The sequence below is a fragment of the Andrographis paniculata genome, unplaced genomic scaffold (assembly GCF_009805555.1).
Source record: "Andrographis paniculata isolate CXL003 unplaced genomic scaffold, ASM980555v1 Contig64END, whole genome shotgun sequence".
Lineage (NCBI taxonomy): Eukaryota > Viridiplantae > Streptophyta > Magnoliopsida > Lamiales > Acanthaceae > Andrographis > Andrographis paniculata.
The window spans coordinates 2094004-2117090 of NW_026137600.1; the positions used below are offsets into that span (position 1 = coordinate 2094004).

The window sequence follows — 23087 nt, forward strand, 5'->3', positions numbered from 1 at the left end:
AGTTACCGGATCCAGAATCGGATCCTTCTGATTCAGTTGGATCCAGTTCGATTAAGATCCGATTTGGGATCCAATATCCTTATACAAATTAACTTCACATTCAGGTTCCGGCTAATGCATAATTCTATCAATATTTACAAAACTTCAACATTTAAATATAATTAACAAATGCTTTCAATTTAAATATAAAAAATTATTTAATTAACAATAACATTATAATGTCAAAGAGATAAATTAAACTAATTTATTATTATATATATTTATATAAATATATCAATAAATAACTAGTATATATATATAAAGATCCATATCCAAACTAGATCTACCAAATCCGAAACCATATAAAACAGATCCGGATCCGGACACAATATCCATATGAGGTTCCGTATCCAGAAAAAATACCAGATCCAGATCGAATCTGGAATAGTTCCAATTGACAGGCCTAAATATATCAAGACTTCATAATATCACACACACACACACACACACACACATATATATATATATGTGACATTTTTCATTCAACTTTTACTATTTTCAAAATAAAAAACTTTCGAATGAACTAATTCTAACCTTTTCACTACTTTAAGTTTCATATGTACATATATATATATGTACTAACCCTATGCAATAGTTGTAGTGAACTCAAAGCAAAATGATTTCCAGGCAACACACACATACTGTGCCTATAAAGAAAACAGTTCCAAAATCGTCCAACACAGCCAAAAATCACATGTCATTTCTCTTAGAAAAGCTCAAGTCAGTGCAAACGACGCCATACCTAATTCCAATACGTTAAAGGCAATGTCATGCTTTGTGTCAAACCACTAGAAATAACAACGAAAACATAATATGCACGAACAGGGATTGTTTGTTAGTCCTATCATTCAAAAACCACCCGAATGTAGAAGAATCTTCTAAGCTTCAATTCGAACTCATGTAATCGAATCCCATATGCGTTCTATGGTAAGTATGCTACAGCAGAAACAACAAATGTATGTGTGTGTGTGTATGTGTACGTATGGTACAGGAAATGGACAAAAACAAACGTACCGTGTCCAAACCCCTCTCATCTGCCGCTTCGCCAAGAATGGTTGTATAATTAATGGCAAGGTAGGTAATTCACACTACGTAGTTTCCAACGAACTTTTGGTTCTCTTCTGGCATCGTGCACTCACCCCTTTAGCTCGCCTCCCTTGGAAGAATCACTCGTCCCACAAAATCAATTCCTAGCACCTTTTTTCTAACAACAGGTTCCGGAGAGGAAAAAATAATGAAAGAATCAGAGGGGGTTAGCAGCCACAAGTACACAGATAACTGGAGCAGAACCTTTCTGCCCGTAGGATCAATCAATCACGTCACGGATGATGTTCGTGAATCTTCAGTTTTATTGCCTTTGCACATGCAATCTGGACATGGGAATGAATATATCGAGTCGTTTGGTCTCTTCACTTGAATACCTTTCGAGTCGCTATGAGATCGCATATTTAGCATATGCCGCTTGAAGCTCTTCCACCTGGCGAGAAAAACCACAATATTAATGAAATTAATGACTGTAATGAGGAAGGGGGGCTTCTAAAAGGATTCATCGAAGATCCTATTACAAATTTCCACTTATTTTGTAAGTTACGAAAACATCGTTGTAAGGTATGCATGGACTAGTTTACAGGAGTATCGACTCAATAGATAACGCAAAAATAAGAAAAAGCACCTGAAACTGCATATTTACACCTATCAGATTTTTAGGAAATTAGATTACTAGAAAAACAATTCATTACCCAATATTTGGATTGTCAAATAACAATGCCAATTTCCGCTTGTCTGGCTTAATAGTCTTGGAATGTCCGCCATATAAAAATCTTCTGTGCCCCAAAAGGAAATGTGGAAAGTTCCCACCTTGAGTTGTGACAAATACCTCGCTATGTAGACAGACAGTGTAGTCTATCGCAGCCATTCTGGAGGAGTAATTCTGAGAAGTAGCGAGTCAGAAAACAAAACTTTACAGCTTAGCTCATATGCTCATTAAAAGAGATTAATGTCCCGAAAAGAGACCTGAAACGGGGCTAGTTCCTCGGCAGATGCCAGCGTCTCCTTCGTTTCTAATAATGGAAACATCTCCAGAAGAGGAGCCATATGTCTTTCAGAATCATATATCTTTCCGGACGCTAAATAGAGAGAAGTGCTTTTGCTGAAGCCCATTCCCCTCAACATCAGACCTACCTGATCCACGATACATTAGTACAAGTTATACAGAGCTATTCGCTTATTACAGAAGATAATTGTTATTCAGAAATCAGAGATAAAAATAGCATTATGTAAATATCTCCAAGGTCTGTCACAGATATGCACAAATGGAGAACAAAAGGATAGAGACTTATCATAGTAGCCTAAAATTTGTTAATTCAAAATAAATCTCAAATAATAATAACTAAAATCCTAAAATTATTTTGACAGTTCACACTATTCATCAAAATTCCTATCTAAACATCACATCCTATTTTTCATTTAACATTACATCAACAAATTATTTTCTATTCAAAATATCACGTTGAACACCTATTTATACAATATCAAAAACCTATTTTTCATTCAACTTTTTATTTTCCAAAATTAACCCAAAACACTTCCAAAACATATCTAAACACACCAGCTTATTCCTATCTCAATAACACATGCAGCCCAACCCAATATCATATTTTACAGTCAATCTGAACAGTTCCCATATATTTTTAATTTATACATGAAAATCTTACTTTCTACACAAATTAAATAAATAAATAACACAGATGTAAATGAAGGAAAAGAAACTGATGTCGAGAAAAGCTATACCTCTAAAGGTGTTAAGGGACAGCTTCCATTCAATCTGATTGCTCCAGGAACTATTACTCGACCAGGTTTAGTAAATTTTCCCTTCCAACCTCTTTCTCTAGCAGCATCCATGTCTACTTTTTCTTGTTCGCCACCATCATATACGCAACATGAGAAAGCAACCATGTCCTAAACAGAAGATAATCAATAATTTGAACGAGTTTATATACAATGAAATTCATATCAGTTCAAGACAAACCTCTTCAAAGCGAAGATGTACAGAAATATATTTTGCGCTATTATTTGCACTGCGCGCTTTCATTCTTGCCACCAGAGTCTCACCTAAAGTTAATATGGGGTTTGAAAACCTTAGAGCTTGATAATTTGCCAAGCATCTAAGCCGCTGTACAGCAGGAGGAGCATCAAATGACAGGCGATTTGCAAAAGGTGAAATCCTTATAACCCTGAGTAAACAATTACAAAACAGCACAGCTTTCAAAACTAAGGAATTAAGTAAAAGTTGTTCATGCATCACGAAATGAAAAGATTAATAACAGCATAAGAGATATTACACAAAATTGTGATATCTCTATAACCAAGAAACAGAGAGACAAATAAGTAAAACGTTACTGGAAAATGAACAACAGAACAGCCCTATAATGAAAATCTATCCACTCCTATATTCAAATACATATATGCCTCTCTAATCATACTGCAGAAGTATCACTAAATAGATGGAACTATAATGGATCAAAATAACTATCAGTCATCATGTCAATTAAAGGAGGAAAAAGGAGAACGTATAAACAACATATATTTGTATATTATACAGAAAGTAAGCTACATGTACTGAAATTGACAGAGATGCCTGCTGAATTTCATGATGTATGTTTTTGAACTGTCAAAGTGGGATAGACTAATCAAACATTAACCTCGAGGATACAAGGCGAATTTTAGGATGAATCAAACATGAAACATGTACATGTAGAAAAGCATACCATACAAAGAGTTCAGTGGGGTGGTCAAATTTACATATAAATTGCATCATCAAAGGTCATCAGTGTTTTCTTGATTCAGTAAGAAGGCAGTGAAAAAAATATCAAGTAATGAAAGCAAGAAACCATTTAAGACTCACTTTTCTTCAAGCAACTTAGGGAGAACTGTCTCCTTATAGTATTGGATTGAAGACCATGCTTTAATCCTGAAGTTATACACATTGCTCAAGTTATGATCAAATCGCTCCATTATGTAACTGGGAACAGTTTGAACTATCTGAACATCATTCTTCAGGGTTCTGATAAAGAATTCTTCATCATATATGTCACCAAATTTGCTGCATGTGAAAAAATATATATATATATATATATATGTATAAGAACATTGTTTTCTTTGAAAGATAGGAAATATTACGTCACAAGGCAGCTGCTGCATAGAAGAAAATTTCTAGGTGAAAGAAAACAATCTAAAATCACTAACTTCATTAAGTCTAATTCAGAGATCTATTGTATCTTATTCATATGTTTAATTAATCCAAACTATCAAATATATAACCCAATAAAATAGTAAATACTATCGTAGAATTTCTTAGCGCAATTGGGTACCGGAACCAAAAGCCAACATGTCTAAATTTGATGCTTTTTTCTGAATCCAACATAATGGATATGTTTGCCTTCACCCTCATGTAAGTAAATATCACCACCATCATCTCACTTGCATACACATAATTTTTCATCTTTGTTCCATTAAAACAATAACTAAAGTAAAAAATTTGTTCACAAAAATATCACTTAGTCATGCAATAATATGACTAACCTTGGATCTCGCCAAATACTGTGAAAATGAAAGTTTGGGATAACGAGGGTTGCATTGAGGTAGCCGGCCACAGCTACAGCATTGCATATCTGGAAACATTAAAACCAATGAGAAAGTGCATCTCCGTAACTCCCAAATATAAAAACATCAGGACTTTATCATGATACACAAACATTGTTATCTGTAAAAGTATACCGATGTTCTCTGCTGATTTAAACCGCCATTAGCCTCAACAAACATATATCCATTTGACTCAGGTAAATCTGCAATAACAAGGTATATTTTATTATATTTTGTTCTAACACATAACAGATCAATGCCGATCAAATGATAAAATAAGACTCGAGCTATCTACAGTAGCATATATTCATGACTTCACTAAGTCTAAACAAATATAGGACTAAGTTTCGGCGAACAAAGGATTACAACATGAAAAAGACAATGTGTACCTTCCAAAGACTTATTTATGCAAGGTCGCCATTGACCTTTATTAGAATGCTTCCAAATGGTTGATATCTGAGAAGATATCAAACGCTACATTAACATCAATTAACATGTGTAGAGAAAAGACTAGAGGATAAAATTAAACTACAGATGCGCATTTTGTTTTCCACATTAATAGATAAATTCTTTAGTATGCCATACTGGGAGTAACAGAACATCAAAGGACATCTCAAATATGTACATTATGTCTTTAACCTAGCTAAGCTTTTTCCCTATCACCTTCATCATAATTACGCTTTCAGAAGCATCTCAGTTAGAAAGTTAATGAAACTCTCCTGTTTCTATTAGTGTAAGCCAGCCAGTACACCAACATCAACTTCAACTACACATAAAACACTGACAACCTCAAATTCTTAGAATAACTTTGCCAACATCACATCTTAATGATGCCTGCCACATCCAATATTCCACTTATGCTCTTCAAAATTTCACAAAAAGTTCTGATAAAAAAGATTATGAATTTCATTTAACTTTTTCTGTTGCACTCTGGAAAATCATGGATGATTGCAAGCCTATCATCTTACCTCGAAAATGATACAAATCTAGCACACAGTTGCACTACAAGAACCATTTCCTTTATATTCTACCAAATCTCAAGTCCCAAGTTTCCTTAAATCTACCAAGTTAAATAGCAGATATCTTTCGTGTCAGAATGGAGGAAGCAAGTATACAATTCCAGATTTTGGTACGGAGAAACCCATTAAAACATAACCATCGGACAAAACTCAAAATCTACGATAAGGAGAAAAGATGATTATTTAAAACACACCAACAATTGAAACAATGCACTTGCCGGATCCTTTGCATACAGTTCTACATCAGAATAACTTAAAACAGCGCCATAAAAATGAATATCCATTGTTCCAAAGACCTTAAATACCAAATCCAGTTGATAACAACAGAAACGAAAGTGTAATCATGGCACAAACCAAATTGACCAAACAAAATAGCATCTAAATCTCCAGTAAATACACATACATATACATATAAAACTCCAAGTTGTTGCAGTACTAACCGCATCGCCGGAGGAAGTATCGGAGTCCATATCCCGACGCACTTTGGCGTAGAGCTGAGGGCTTCTGTAAACCGAGCCAGGGGCGTGCCTGTGCTTAATGACGGGGACGACATCGAACGAAACCGTCCCCATGTAAAACAACATGACGGAAATGTAAAGCAGCGGGGCGAAGAGGAAAATCCCCTGGCGCTTGAGCAGAAGGGAGAGTAGGTTCCAGGCGATGCGCTGGGCGAGTGTTTTGGGAGCGGGGCGCCCCGATTTGGTGGGGCGGTGGCGGTACCGCGGGGAGCGGCTGAGGGGGGACGCCGGCGGGGATCTTGGGCTGCTATTTCCGCTGCTGGGGAGCCGATTGTAGGCTTGCATCGCTCTAATTTTCACATCATAATCACAATTGTTTTGTTAGAATGAGAATATGTAAAAAGAAGAAGAAGAAGAAGAAGAAGAAACACATTTCTGAAACGACGATGGATTTAGGTATACCGTATCCGTATACACAACAAATACGTACAAAATACGTATAATATACGAATACATTCCAGGTCAGGGTCCAGGGAGACTGTATCCCGTTACGTATTTTTTATAGTATTATTATTAATATATGGAAAAATAATAAATATAATACTATTTTTGTGAATTTAAATTTTATAATTTTTTTTATTATGTAAGTTTACATTGTTATTTTTGTATATTCCTATATAATTCATTTTAATTTTAATTTTTAATTAATAAATTGATAAATAATTATTGTATAAATTTTAAAGATTATTTATTTTTTTCTATAATAATACAAAATTTATTAAATTAACATCAAAATTAAAATTAATCGTAAAAATTAAAATTAAAAAAATTAAAAAAGTAAAATTAAAAAAAAAATTAATAGAAATTAGTTGTTCGTAAATCGTAACTTAAATTGTCTTTTGAAAGTTTCGATTAAACGATGATTCGATTTTAAATTGTAATCAAGAATTTGAATTATTTGGACAAATATATATGGTATAATGAGTGTTGACAACAATGGATACGTCACCCAAGACGATGATGGACACGAAGATTATTATAAATTTTTTTATAATATTATTATTTTAGTGTTATTATTATTATTATTACTCTTTGATCCACAAGCCACGCAAAGTATTTCAAAATAATAAATATGGTTGTGCCGCATATTTGTAAAATAGAAGCATTAAATTATATTTTAATTTTGAATAATGAAAATGAAAAATAGAATTGAGATTATTATAACGTAGTTAAAAAGAATATATAGTGTATATTCCTTTGCCAAATTTTGGGACTTATTACTATATAGAATATGTATTTTGAAAAATAAATAAAAAAATTACAAAACTTATGGTGTGTTTCTTTTGTGCTTTGGTTCGAAGAAAAAAAAAATATGTGAGATATAGAAAATTATGAATTAATTTAAAAATAATAAATGTGTGAAATATATTAATTTTTCGAAGAAATGTGTTGAATTTTTTTTACAAAAGAAACAAATCATTCGTTGTAGTTTGAAATTAACTTTAAAATGTTATATTTGTATTTTGTTTAAATAATATTTTTATGTGATTTTTGTTAGAAAAAAAATAGTACTCCCTACGTCCCACTTATCGTGTCCACATTTCTATTTCTGTTTGTCTCACTTATCCTGTCACTTTTCTTTTTTGGAAAAATATTATACACTTTAACCTCGTTTTAAAGTTTTAATTTTAATAATACTAATTATTTTAATCTTAATTTAATATTATTTTTATTAAATAATAATTATTTTCACTAATACATTTTTAATCGTTTACTAATTATATTTCTCCTAAATTCTCGTGTCTACGGTAAAGAAGACATTATATCCGGGACGAAGAAAATATTTTTTATTAAAATTATAAAAGATGAATAGTAGTAATATTTTCTATTTAAAATAAAAAATAAACACACTATTAAGGTGTGTTTGGTTTGGATTTCAAACACAAATTACTAATATTTAACTTAGTATTTTATATAAAAATATCATATTAAAATATCATTTAAATTAAAATTAAAAATATAGTCTCAAACCAAAACCAAGCAAACCCTAAAACGAGCATAGATGGTATCCAATAATAAAGAAAAATAGTGTGTTTACACGTGAGATTTTTTATTTTTGTCTTGAATAGTAAAATTTTGAATTGAAATAATTGTTTGATGTGATATTTTGATGTAAAATTAAACTTTAGTGTAATATAATAAATAAAAATTATTATTTTAATTTGATATTTTTTTAAAAAAAAATATTAAAATAGTATAATAAAAACCAAAACCAGTGTAGATTTAATATTCTATATGCAAAATATGTGTTAAATACGATACTTCTTATACAAAACAATATGCATCCCACTTGTAATTTATGAAAATTGTGCAAATTCCCTATAATTGTAAAATTGTTTTAAATTCTCTTGTAATTTTAAAAATTTCGCGTTTAATCCTCATTACATCATTAATTAATTATAATTATTCTACACGCGTACTAGCTGTAAATATAATTCAGAAACTCCATAACTATTAAATCATTGTTAACTAATGACATATGTGAGGATAAATGCATGATTTTTTAAACTATAAAAAAAGTCTTGACGCAATTTTTAAATAATAATAAAAAATTTCGTGCAATTTTCATAAATCACAAATAGATTTTATGTTATTATGCCTACTTTTTATGAAAATTTACAAGATATGTTATCTATTTCTAAGTTTTTATTGATTCAAAATAATTAATTAGTTAGTAAATTTAATATGATTAAACTTACACATAACCAAAATAATTATCACTGTGCGATTTATATATATAGTGTATTTCTTTGAGATTTTAATTCACCTTTTAGTATTTAAATTTCATATTTTTAAGAAAAATATATATTTAAGTGTGTATGTGTGTGTGTATTTTTTATTTTAAATTTTAAAATTATCATAATTAAATGATTGTTAGATATTGTATATATTGAATATGATACTTTTAAAACGAATTTGTCAGTTTGATATAATTATAGTAAAAAATAGTGATGCCAAAAATTGTAAACCAACAACATAGATCTTATATTATAATACTAAAATTAATGGTATGTAATATATATATATATATATGTATGTTACTCAAAATACAAGAAATTGTCCGTCCTTGTTGTTGGAGAATGATGGTTTTGTTCTTTCTTATTTATTTTTTTAAAAAAATTTAATACAATATATACCTTTATTATTTTTATATTCCTATATGTTTCTCTATATTTTTTTATAATTTTTTTTTTTTTAACAATCTCACAAAATAAACACACTCAATATATTCATATATTATTAATATATATATATATGAGATTTTATTTATTTGGGAATTTTTTAGTTAGTTCTTAAATTTTTTTGGAGTTTTTAATTGAATTTTGTTAGTTGTAATTATTAGAAGGTTTTGAATTTATAAAAATCATGTTGAAATTTTTATTAATTTGAAATAGAGTTGAAAAATTAATATGATAGTTTAAATAAAGAAATAAAATTAGAATATATGTTTATATTACAGTATCCATAATTGTTAAATTATTTCTACTTATTTTATTTTATTTTATTTTATCGTCTCACCTTAATAAATCATTAACTCTTTATTTTTCTCCGATCACTAAACTATTCATTCAACCCACGATCACATCAATATGAATATCAACATTTATATTACATATTTATTTTTATCATTTTAAAATTTTTACAATTCATTATTTTTTAAATTACTAGTTAATTCAATATTATAATTTTTTAACTTTTATTTATAAAATTTTAATATATGTATGAAATAAATAAATATTTTTGCAGACCATATCATAAATAAAAAGTATATCAATTAAGATTAAATAACCCTAATATTGCTCTAATAATTGACGAAATTTAAAATTTAAATCTTCTTAAAAATTATTAAATTCATTAAAACATTAGTCCTCATCGTTGTTGCCTCTAAAGTGTTCTCAAATATGTTTTACCAAATATGCTCGAAGTTGGTGATGTGCTTCACAATCACGAAATTCTACAGTTCATTAAAAGTGAGATTAAAATTTTCAATAAACACTTCATGTCACCCCACTTATGAGATTTCTATCATCATAGTTGGCTTTCCAATTCTGTATTGCATATAATAATAATAATAATAATAATAATAATAATAATAATGAACTATAACAGCTAGTTTGATATGTTAAATAAAGTATTTAAATACATTCACAACAATAACAAAAAAAAAATTAAAATAATTATAATAATTTAGTAGAAAATGAAACTTAAAAACTTAAGTACTCCAACAATTTTAATAATTTCCTAAGAAAACATAAATTTTACAATAATTTTAACGACTTGGTCGAAAATACAAATTTACGACAATGAAAATAACATACTAATAAAAATCAAATTTCTATTTGATCATCTCGCATTGCATATGCAATGTTAGTATTTCTGGACTCATTTTGACGATATCAATGGCCAAGAATTAATAAGCTTTTATTCACGGAAATTATAAATATTTTTTATTTATTTATTTACATTATATACAATTTTATTCTCCGCAAAATAATATTCATATTATATATATTTTATTGAAATATAATGTTAAAAATAATTAAACACATATTTTATTTTTTAAAATTTTTTATATAATAATTCATATTTTAAAAATATTAGCAACACCGTTCATATATAAAAAAAATATCATAACTTACTATTTTTAACTTATTAATTTTGATTATCTAAATAACAGTGTCTAAAACAAAAAGATCATATATATTGACACAAATGAAATATTTATTTCTTACAAATGTAAGTATTCAATAATTTTTCACTTAAAAAATATTAAAATAATAATAAAAAAGATACAATGTAAACTAATAATAGTAATAACAATGAATTAAGAGTTACGTAAAAGATGATTCCGTAATGTAATAACAGTTGCAGATTTCAATGATACAAATAAAAATATTAATTTTAATATGTTATTGTAAGAAATAAGATTAGAGACCGAAATTTAAAATTCACAAGGATGTGTTTGTTTGGGGGATTGGATTGGATTTATACTATTCATCCAATTTTTTTCCCACAAAAACATCAAATCAAACACCTATTTTTTATTTTTTATATTATACTAAAAATCAATTTTACATTCAAAGCATCACATCAACACCTATTTATATCACATCATACAACTATTCAAATTCAAAATTTTTACTATTCAAATCCCAACTCAAAATCGAAACCCCAAGCAAACACACCCCAAGAGTATTAAAATTTATTTCTTTTACAAAAGATTTTCAACATATATTTTCAAAAATATTAATTTATAAAATACAAAATATAATTAATAATTATGTAATATATTAATTTAAGACATAAGCACCCAATCGGCATGCTGGTCCAAATAGAATAAATTGTGTGTGCTGTACTTGAATGATTATCTAAATAGAATATATAGTAATTAAATAGAATTATCTAAATAAAATATATAGTAATGAAATAGAATATACCTAAACCCAACAATGGGGGAAACTTTTTGACTAGCTAAGTTGGCAAGCACGTGTCCCCATCCTACTCACGTGTCCCGCCTTATGTTGCGTTGGACCCATTAATAAGTACTCCAATTCCACTATGCCATTTTTTAGTACATTTAAGTTTGGCAAGGGGTAGAAAAAGTGTTAGAACAACACATTATATGCTATTAGATAATATATTTATTACTACAAAGTATATGCTAATATAATACAAATATAAAATATAATAAAAAATACATATTATGGTTTCAACAATACAAAATATTACTACAGACAGCACACAGTATTACTGCATACAACATATTGTATATGTTAATATAATACAATTATAACACATTAATTAACAACACATACTAACATCATACACAACAATTGATTTTAGCACATAACATACTTGTATACATACAATACACTTATTATTAAAAAACAACACATCTCTTTATTAGACACAATATGTGATGTGTGTAATACTAATGTGTTCTATTTGTATATATAGCGCGTCAAATCAACACCGTAACCATCACCGGCAAGGATATTAGAAAAAATAAATAGGAGTATTTTATTGAAAAAAGTAAGGATTTGTTTGTTTGTATTTTAGTTTGAAAGAAAAAAGAAATTATTTGAGGTATAAAAAATTAAATAATATAAAATAATGAGTGTTCAATATATTATTGTCTTTTTTTTTTTTTTGAAAAAATATATTGAGTAATTTTGACAAAACGAATGCACCCTAAAAAAGTATAGGATGTAATCGCTTGATAATTTTAAATGGATGTATTCTTTATATTAATATAAAAAATTATGTTGTTAATATAAAAAATAATATTTTATATTAATTATCAACTTTTGTGAGTAATGAAGTATATATATTATGTTAATATATATATTGTATTTTTTGTAATATTTATAAAGAATCGTGTCCCTAAGAAATAGATTGAGTAAACAAACTCATATAATTGATGATATTTTTAAAAATTTAGTTAGTAGTTAAATATAATGAAGAGAGACTATAATAAAGTTACTACATTGATTGTAAATAAATGTTGAATAATTAATTAATAATTAAGTGTTGATTTTTTTACTTTTTTAATATAATGATGAGGTAAATTTAATGTACAAATAATAAAAAAAAAGAACAAATTTAACAAACAGATAAAATATATGTACATATATATATTTATGTTTTACCCTTATATTCACACAACACATGCACCCGCTCAGATGTCTTACCTTTTGATTGACAAAGATTTGACCGCGTATATATACGTATATGGTGTGTATTTTGTTTAAGTTTAATTTTATTTTATGATATATTGTTGAAGGAAATAATATATATATATATATATACAAAATTACAATTACTGTATATTTATAGTTTATTTGCAGCTTGAAAAGTTCACATAATTTTTGCATTGTTTATAAATTGCACAATATTTTCTTATATTTTTAAAATATTACCTATGATTTTAAAAGTCTGCAATGTTTGAAAATTAACAACCACAAAATCTATTAATATAGACATTTAGAGATTAGGTACAATATTTTTAAAATTACAAGGAAATAATACACAAATTTTGAAATATAAGAAGTGACGCAAACTTTAAAATCATATATGAGTTACAAATAAACTTGCTATAAACTTGGGTGGTTTGGTTTTGATTTGAAATCGGAATTTTAATTTGAGTTTTAATTTTAATAATATTTTAATATGATATTTTATTTATAAAGAGAAAATTAATATATATTTTTATTAAGAACCGTATAAATTAATAATAGTAATTTATATTTGAAATAGCATCAACATACATCCCTTTTGTTATATCATCAACAAATGGCATACACAATGAACTAATTGATTATTCAACCATGTCTAAATTTCATGTCTCATTTATTTCTGGTTCACTTTATTCATGGCGTCATGTCCTCCTTTATTTCATGACCCTGATCTTACGACTCCATCTCCGCCTCCGGATCTGTTCCAGTTGAAACTTCTTATCCACCTACGACCTCGTCTCCAGATATTGATCCGTCTGCGGTGTCTAGACCTATTATACCTCGTCGATCACATCGAATGATTCATCCACCTGCTCATTGCATGATTATCATTGTTATTTTGTCATATTATTTCATCATGAGCCTAGGTCATTTCGTGAGGCAAGAGTGTTTGATCCATTGTGGCAACAAGATATGACTAAGGAATTGCAGGTAAAAGACTCACATTTGAAATTTAGTGAATTTGCTTTATGGCAAGACAACTATTGGGTGCAAGTGAGTTTTCAAAATCAAAAATAATTATGATAGTTCCGTTGAGTGCTACAAGGCTCGTCTGGAGGCTAAGGGTTATTCTTAGGAATATGAAGTTGACTATGAGGAGACTTTTGTCCATGTTGCTCATCCCACTATTATTCGTTGTCTCCTTGCCGTTGTTGTTGTTCGTCACTGGTTTCTTCTTCAGTTACATGTCAATAATGCATTCTTACATGACACTCTTTTTGAAGAAGTTTATATGACTCATCCTCCAAGTTTCCCGTCTTCTAGAGAGGTTTCTTGTTTATGCCGTGCTTTATATGGGTTGAAGCAGGTCCCTCGGGCCTTGTATGTCACATTTAGCTTTGCGCTCTTGGAGTTTGATTTTACCACACGCGCTTACGATTCCGGTTTATTTCTTTGTTGTTCTTCCTCATGGATAGTTATCCTCTTAATTGATGATATGATCATCACAAGAGATGATGTGTCTAGTATTTATGATCTACGGACATATCTTAGTCATCAGTTTAAGATGAAGAGTATGGGTCCCCTTTGTCACCTTTTGGGACTTGAAGTCTCTTATTCTCTCGATGGAATCTTTCTATCTCAGGTTAAGTATGCCTCAAATTTTATTGCTCATGCTGGTCTCACTGACTGCCAGGTAGCCTCTACACCACTTGCCTAAGACGTTCGACTTACCCCTCCTTATGGTTCTCTTCTTGATGATCCTACACTATATTGTCAACTTGTTAGGAGTTTGATCTATTTGACTGTCACTCGACCAGATATCGCTCATGCAGTTCATATTGTGAGTTAGTTTATGGCCGCTCCGAGGACCTCTCACCACTTTGTTGTCTTACATATTCTCCGTTATGTGAAAAGGTACTCTCCTACATAGTTTACATTTTTCTTCTCACCCATCTTTGACTCTTACTGGTTACTCTGATGCTGATTGGGCTGGTGATCCTACCGATCATCGTTCGACCATTGATTTCTACTTCTTCCTGAGTAATTTTCTCATCTCTTGGCACAACTAGAAGCAGACTTTAGTTTCTTGATCGAGTTCTGAGTTTGAGTAGCGTGCTATTGCCGACTCTACGTCAGAATTTTATGACTTCGTCGATTATTCACTGATTTTGGTGTTTCTCAGTCATCTTTTACGGCTTTTCACTGCGACAGTCAGCGTGTTATGAACATGACCCACAATGATACCTTCTATGAGCTCACCAAACATATTGAGCGTGATTGTCACTTCATTCAACAACATATCATTGGTGGGGCTGTCTATCTTGTGTCGATCTCCTCCGCAGATCAGACAACATATATCTTCACCAAGTCTCTTCTTCCCAGTCGCTTCCGATTGTTCTTGGACAAACTCAAGTTGGTCTCTACAGCGCCTACTTGACTTTGAGGGGGATGTTGGAATATTATTTATTTTATTGTTTGTTTTATCCATTTTGGATTATGTCTATAAATAGGCCTTGACTTTATGATTTATGAATAATACAAAATCAAAAAATATCCACAAAACTTTTAATATATAAGAATCTTATTTTCTTTTTCTTCCTTTCGTTTTTTGAGGTACTCTTCAACAAAAATTTGTGAGAAAATTTTATTAGATCCAATCAATGAAGTGTTCATAGAAATGGTGCGAGAGAAACCTGTTTAGTTTCCTTCATCATGATTCTAAATTGGCAGTGCACTAATAAATTTAAGTTGTCAAAAACTTTTTTTTACTGGAAAGACTAACTGCAAGAAAATCAATGTATTAATCAGTTTGGAAATGTGAGAAGTTGCTATTCAGATTCACAACAAAATTTGTTCAGATGATTAGTACTGGCGGGGTGTATGATGTGGTCAACGTGTCATGTCATGTTTGGACAAGGAAGAATATGAGATCGTAGAGTCGTGGATAGAGTAATATAAAGTCCATTTTCAATTTACATACATAGTATGTATATATTTGTGGGGATTGGATCACCAGCTTTTTTTTTTCATGCCCTGTACACAAAGTGATATATACACACACTATATGTATGTAATCATGTATATGTAATATATACACAGTGTATTAAAGAAGCATAGAGGGATTGAGATGTAAGGGCCTGTGCTTGTGATACCATCCCATATTTGTGATCATAAATATAATGTATATATGTGTAAGTATATATACTTATATTATATATATATTTATATATTATATATATTACTTTGGGCAAAGAAGTTGTGTTGGAAATTTTTTCTTCCTAAGATTGATGACTCAGGTTGTTCCTACAACCAAATAATCTCACTAATAGTATTAATAAGTTAGTGCCAATAATTAGAATGATAATAAAAATAAAATAAAAAAGTAATGCTATATATAAACGAAATATGTGGAATAGTTCGGTAGGCTCAGATCACAGCCTACTCCGCATCAACTTCAAACCTTCTAACGAGGCAACGTCACAAAGAGGAGGAATTCGAAGGGCACCCAAGAACCGTTATCGATTTCAACCGATAAAACAAAAGGAACGCAAAGTTGGAGGGCAAAACTCCGGTAACCACCAAGCGTCATGGGGAGGAAGAACAAAGAATCACCAAGTTCAATATATATATATATTGTCTCTCTCTCTCTCTCAGTTCTCACCCCCCTCAAAAAAAAAAAAAACCCCACGAATCCACCAAGTATATACAGCTAGAGGGAGCAATAGATAAACCCAAAAAAAGTAGAGCAAATTTACTTTATCAATTTCAATCGTCACATTACCAAGAGAAATGACAACAACAAATCCCAATTTTTTCTCTCGCAAGAGGAACTATCGCGATAGGGAAGGAGAGAAGAAACATAATTGAAAAATCGATGGATTAGGTTATAAATAAAACATAAGCCAGTTCAAGTTGGTTCGGATCGGGTCGGGTCATGCGGGCTTTGGGCCAGGTCAGATAGATCTGAAATAAAATCCAACAATTTCCTATTTATTTCTGGTCGACCATCGCGGTTGCTGTGTAGGGCATAATAAGAGTAGAGAACATGCTTACATCATCACCTTTATATATACAACTTACCACATAGATATTGCACACAGAAGTATATATATAAGCACAAAGTAAACATATATACAAATAATGTAAACAATACCAAGTTTTAAAATCAACCCATCCAAATTTCAAAGTTAACATATAACAAATAAAGGTAAATTGTTTTTTTAGTCCCGTAACTGACTCCTTATCATTTTAGTCTCGTAAGTGGAGCCTGTTCCAAACTAGTGACAATCTTGGATTGCTTTCATCTAGACTCTAATAAGATCTATCAATTTCTCAGAAATCTGTAGGACTAGGACCCTTCTATAACCTAAGTTATTTTTTGGTGAAATCTTTCTGACAATATTTCAACCATCATATTCTTAACTCGAATAACTCAGTATGATCCATCATTTTCTTGACCATCTCTAGCCCTAGCACCACTCTGTATCACTTAAGTATGTTTTCCAAGATTTTAATTGTTCGCCAGGTTTGCCTATCTATCATGAAGTTGAATGTGATACTCATTCAAACTGCGTGCCAAATTACTTTGCTACATCTACCAGAAGTGGGATCCAAAGATCGGATCTTCATCTGAAATTATTACCTCAGGCACACCATAAACTCTGAACATGGCAAACATAAAGCTTTACCAACCTCCAGCTCATTCTTATTTTAATGAATACGACTGGCATCATCAACCTATCGAATATAATCCAGACGGCATCAAGTTATGAATTTTATTTTCTTATAGTATATGACTAACATTGTTTATTAAAGGATAGCTCATGTAAATTCAATAGATCTCTTATGTTCAATGGTTTAAAAAGGGAAACAAAGAATGACTCCCTCTTCCATGTGCACCAAGCCGTAACATAAAGCCTATATGCTATGTTAATGATGGTCTGCCATCACAGATTGTAATTTGAGCATGAATTCATTCGGGAGATTCAACAATAGTTTCGTGCTGATCATGTGATCAAACAATATTTCATCTATGGCACACATGTAGAATGTCCTGTAATACACTTACCGAGTAGTGTATGGCGAGTAATCCAATCTTTGTTTCGATTCGCCATGCACTTCTATCCATTTCTGCAATCAGAGTAACGATAGATGACTGGATCATGACGAATAAGCAGTATATAGCCACTACAATCATTTAAGCTGGATACATCTTCAATATGGCAGCCTGCGGTCCAGAAGAAAAACATTATAAGTAACATCATCTGTTTGTTCCCAATTTTTTCTTACCTGGATAAATTCAAATAAACTCCATGTAAAACACGAAACATTTAAAAATAAAGCACACAATTGTACTTTTTTAAATGGTATTTTTTTTTCTTAAGCCTGAAATTAAGGATTAATTTGAAGAGCAAGCTTTCTTTCTTTCTTTCTTTCTTTATTTCTTTCTTTCCCCTTTCAAGACAATGTTTAAACATTTTATATTTTTTGTAGAGGTAATAATGTATTTTATTTATGAATTTGGGCAATGTTAACATAAAGCGAAGTGAAACCTGAAGTATGCACCATGCTGCAGTGGTTAATGAGGCAAAGATAAGCAAAAGTCCCCCAAGGACCCAATTTGGTGTGGATGGCAACAAGAGCTGATTAAAAGATCCAGAGGTTGCAGGTGAATTAAGGATAGCCGTTCCATTATAAAATGTCACGATGAATGCGCCCAGGATAGATGTAATAGTACCCAAAGATTTTGATATGGTACTTGAGCTTCTAAAGTCTAGTTCTTCCATTCTAAGACAAATTAATTAGAGAGTCATTGAAGGTTGAGCTGATATGATATGAGACAGCATTGCACCATGAGGATATTTACACATGTTGCAGTGCTAATTAGTCTTTGAACTGGATGAGTTAACAAAAGCCCCCACCCGGCCTATCAGTGCTAATTTACACATTGCACCATAAGGATATTTTTTCCAATGTCATTAGAGTATAAATTAGTTTTCCTTCATTTTGTTAGGGATTGAAAAGCTGAAATTTATATATTTTTATCAAATTTTATGATTTATTTCTCTCCAAGATGTTCTTGAGTGCATTTTTCTCTTTTCAGTTTGGAATATTTGTTTATGGTATTAATATTTACCAAGTTAATACATGATCTTTGAGAAAATTTTATTGTCACACTTGCGGTTGCTAATCAGCTAATGCATCTTATCATGTGAGACTTTCACATTGCATGATTTTCAATTAACTAATGTTGAGATAAATATCACACCTTCGGGCAACCTAGGAACCTATGTAGATTCCAACTTAATAGTAGTAGGTTAAAGCTAGTGGATGTTGGGTTCCAACTTAATAGTAGTAGGGGAAACTATTTCAATCCAACCTTGAATCAATAACACACACATGGAAGGGTTAAAAGAGAATGAAGGGAAAATCATGTATTACCCGAATATAACAGCAAGGGCATAGGTGAATGCTGGAACCAGATTCAACATGGCTGTACTCAGTGTCGGAGAGCTGAAATTTATGCCAGCATAACTACCTATCTCTGCAAAGCATCTACGAAGAAAATCCAAGAACTTAATGAATAGGCATATCCAGAAAAGATCAAAGTATTTTCCATTTAGCAGGCTACACTTAATGCACAAATTCATGTCGATCTCTACAAATAACTAATACCAACAATTCATAAAGTAATAAGTCATTAATCGACCATATTTTGAAATACAAACACCACATATGGGATTATGGGAAACCAACTAAGAAACACTAATTACCAGCTTAGGCATAATGCAGCCTTTTATATTGGTCCCTCCTTGAAATTAATAACAAGTCTCACAAATCAACAGCTTAGCTAAAACATTATCTTCATTGTTTTTCAGGCATGTCCTACCCGACAATTGCATTTAAAAATTAATTGTTTTAACATGTTCCATTTTATTGATGCATAAAGAATACGTTTGCACACTTGTTTACTGTTACAGGATTGCAGTAAATGTTGAAGGCATAAACAGACAGATATCTACACTTACTATCGCAACAAAGGAGTTTATGATTCCAACCCATCAATTTCCTCCATTTCTTTAGCTTTTCCCCACAGCACAGCATAGAATCTAACGACCAACACCACTGCACCAATCAAATTGCAGAACAAAAGGCATTACGAATATTAGAAAACATTTCAGTGCAAATAAGGACTGAAAGGTTTTCCAATTAAGTCTTGCAGAAGTTTTTTAGTTTGAAAAATACCTTCCAACATAGAGACCATCACCCATGAAAACAACACCGATTACAGCAGCAATGACAATAGTCAATGGTTTAAAAAGGGAAACAAAGAATGGCCCCCTCTTCCATATGCACCAAGCCGCAACATAAAGCCTATATGCTATGTTAATGATGGCCTGCCATCACAGATTGTAAATTGAGCATGAATTAATTTGGGAGAATTAACAATGGTCTGGTGCTGATCATGCGATCAGACAATATTTCATCTATGGCACACATGTAGCACTGTCCTGTAATACACTTACCGAGTAGAGTATGGCGAGTAATCCAATCTTTGTTTCGATTCGCCATGCACTTCTATCCCTTTCTGCAATCAGAGTAACAATAGATGACCGGATATGACGAAGAAGCAGTATATAGCCACACAATCATTTCAGCTGGATACATCTTCAGTATGGCAGCCTGCAGTCCAGAAGAAAAACATTATTAGTAACATCATCTGTTTGTTCCCAATTTTCTTACTTGCTATAATCTTCTACAAATGATTATTATTTTGGTAATGTAACTTTATCCAGCAACTGCAGTATTTTATTCACCAACTCTTCGACCTTTTTGATATGTTGCTCGAGTTTTTCCTCCAGCTTCTTTTGTAGTCGGTCGAGTCTTTCCTCCAGCTTATTTTGTTATCGGTCGAGTCTTTCCTCCAGCTTCTTTTGTTGTCGGTCAAGTTTTTCCTCCAACTTATTTTATTGTCGGTCGAGTCTTTCCTCCAGCTTCTTTTGTTGTCGGTCGAGTCTTTCCTCCAGCTTCTTTTGTTGTCGGTCGAGTCTTTCCTCCAGCTTTTTTGTTGTTCATTCATATGCCACTTAATCTGAATATTTTTCTCCTCCAGCTTCTCCATTATTGTATTCTGCTGCATGTGTATCATATTTAGAGTCGGGGGCTGAGGCGGAATTTCGTTAGGATCCTGTTGAATAAACCTAATACATATAGAGAGAGTCGAAACCAAAATTAGTAAAAGTAAACTCCAAAATAGAATTTGAAAAAATCCGTAGTAAAGCGGCGTATAAAAGAACAGAAACAAATTGACGCTCCATATTATTGCTACTCCACTAATTTCGAGTAATTGCAGAAGGCGGTTGTTCTTCTCCGAAAATGATATTCCCACCGTAGCGTAAATCACCCCGGCAAACAAACAAAGTGCGAGGATGATGTCAATAGGCAAAGGTTGTTCATGTTCACAAGTTAATAAAAATGAGAAAATACCAAACTTCATTGATATGGACGCCTGGAGCGTAAACAAAATGAAACCACGGGAACGGAGGCCTGCCACAATCCTGCTCATTTTTCTGTTGAAGAAAAAGAGAAAAGATCAAACAAGGAAGTAAAAACATTTAAATAAGAAATTGATGATGTGAATCCCAAAAAATGATAGTGTTACATACGTGCATTTAATAAGCTTAACCGAACAGTAACATAATGCTACAATAAAAAAATAGTACACATTTCAGGATAATACAATGGTGAACAACAGTCTAAAAATAAAAACAAAAGCAAGAAGGATTAAGATTTCAAAGATACTGATATGGAGTAAGGGGTCGGGGTGGCACATCCACGGCCGTTGTTGGTCTACAGCCTACGACGTCAAGGCGAGCGGGCTGGGCCGTCAGTGGTTTAGTTATTTATCCTTATTATTGTATTATTTGTTATTGTCCTATTTTATTAGTTGTGGACGTAATTGTTAGACTTAGGGTTAAACATTATTTAAGTGTGTGGTAAAGACATTGTTGGAGATTTATTATTCTTGAGAAAATAAACAGGAGCCTTCTGGCTTTTGGACAAACGCGTTGCGTTTGATTCTTTGAGTGCTAACAATTGGTGCGGTGAGCATGAAACACTCACCGGAGATGACGAACACACGCAATGAACAGAGATTTGAGGATTTGGAGAATGGACAGGCGGGTATAAGGGAAGAGATGAAGCCGATGGCGGAGGATCAGACTAGGGTAACTAAGCCGTTGAAGGAGATCGTTCGTACCTTGGCCGGGCTGGCGGCTTCCGTCGCTTCCATCGCGGCTGCCCGTCCAACGACGGGTGGTGGCTGGGATGTCGAGCACCCCGCGACAGCAGGCGAGCGATGATGTAGTAGACTCGGCCGCGACCGAGGCGGGGTGTGAGATTAGGGCTGAAGGGAAGAGGGATCTGGCGCCACCATCGCTGCCCTCCTTCGACGGGGCAGACCCGATCGGTTGGTTGGGGAGGGCGAATCAGCAGTTCAAGTTGCATCATACAACCAAGGAGTCAAAATTGGCAGCTGCAATGTTGGCGATGGAGGGTTCGGCACTATATTGGTTTTCGTGGATTCGATCCAGAAAGTCGGATATAACTTGGGTGGAATTTTCTTGGGCTTTGACAAACCGATTCAACACTCATTTTAAGGGAAGCTGCTTCGAGAGGTTAGCGGCGGTTGCGCAAACGGGCACAGTGGAGGAATACTTCAACTTGTTTGTTCAGTTCACCAGTCAGGTTCCGGGATTGAGTGATGAACATTATTTGGGATACTTTCTAAAGGGTTTGTCAGATGAGGTTCGGGGTTCTCTCTGTCTCCTATAGCCACTAGATTTGGAGACGGCGATGGACCTAGCAAGAGATGTGGAGTCGAATTTGGCAATTGGGGGTGGGGGGCAAGATTGGAGGGCAAGCAGAAGTATGTTCACGTGGCCTGCTTTCTACGGCTGGTCTACGTCAGGGCAGGGCAGAGTTTTTCCTCTGGGCCGAGGCCTAGCGTGTCTCAGTCCGTGGGGTCCACGGGGTCTCCGGGCCCAAGACCCCCGCAGCGAATTCAGCCAGGGTGGTCGTTCTCTGGGGTGCAGTCAGCTGCTCCATCACGTTTCTCCCGCATGTCTCCTCAAGAAATGGCGGAACTTCGAGCGAAAGGTTTATGCTTTCGCTGTAAGAAAACGTATATGCCA

General features: G+C 32.3%; 1 protein-coding gene and 1 long non-coding RNA gene across 2 annotated transcripts; both read right to left on the reverse strand.

Moving 5' to 3' along the window:
- Nucleotides 1–760: 760 nt before the first annotated feature.
- Nucleotides 761–6580, reverse strand: LOC127261897 (protein ESMERALDA 1-like). The gene is made up of 10 exons (XM_051290324.1): nt 6140–6580; nt 5070–5136; nt 4816–4883; nt 4621–4709; nt 3944–4141; nt 3068–3272; nt 2830–2997; nt 2053–2220; nt 1779–1969; nt 761–1516 (listed from the first exon to the last, which is right to left on the reverse strand). Exons 1-10 carry the CDS (start codon nt 6500–6502, stop codon nt 1354–1356), a joined length of 1680 nt encoding a protein of 559 aa, XP_051146281.1. The 5' UTR covers nt 6503–6580; the 3' UTR covers nt 761–1353.
- Nucleotides 6581–18080: 11500 nt separating this feature from the next.
- Nucleotides 18081–21578, reverse strand: LOC127261889 (uncharacterized). The gene is made up of 7 exons (XR_007841007.1): nt 21561–21578; nt 20724–21464; nt 20421–20577; nt 20140–20291; nt 19923–20019; nt 19336–19449; nt 18081–18121 (listed from the first exon to the last, which is right to left on the reverse strand). It is a non-coding gene; the product is annotated as an uncharacterized LOC127261889 (long non-coding RNA).
- Nucleotides 21579–23087: the final 1509 nt, after the last annotated feature.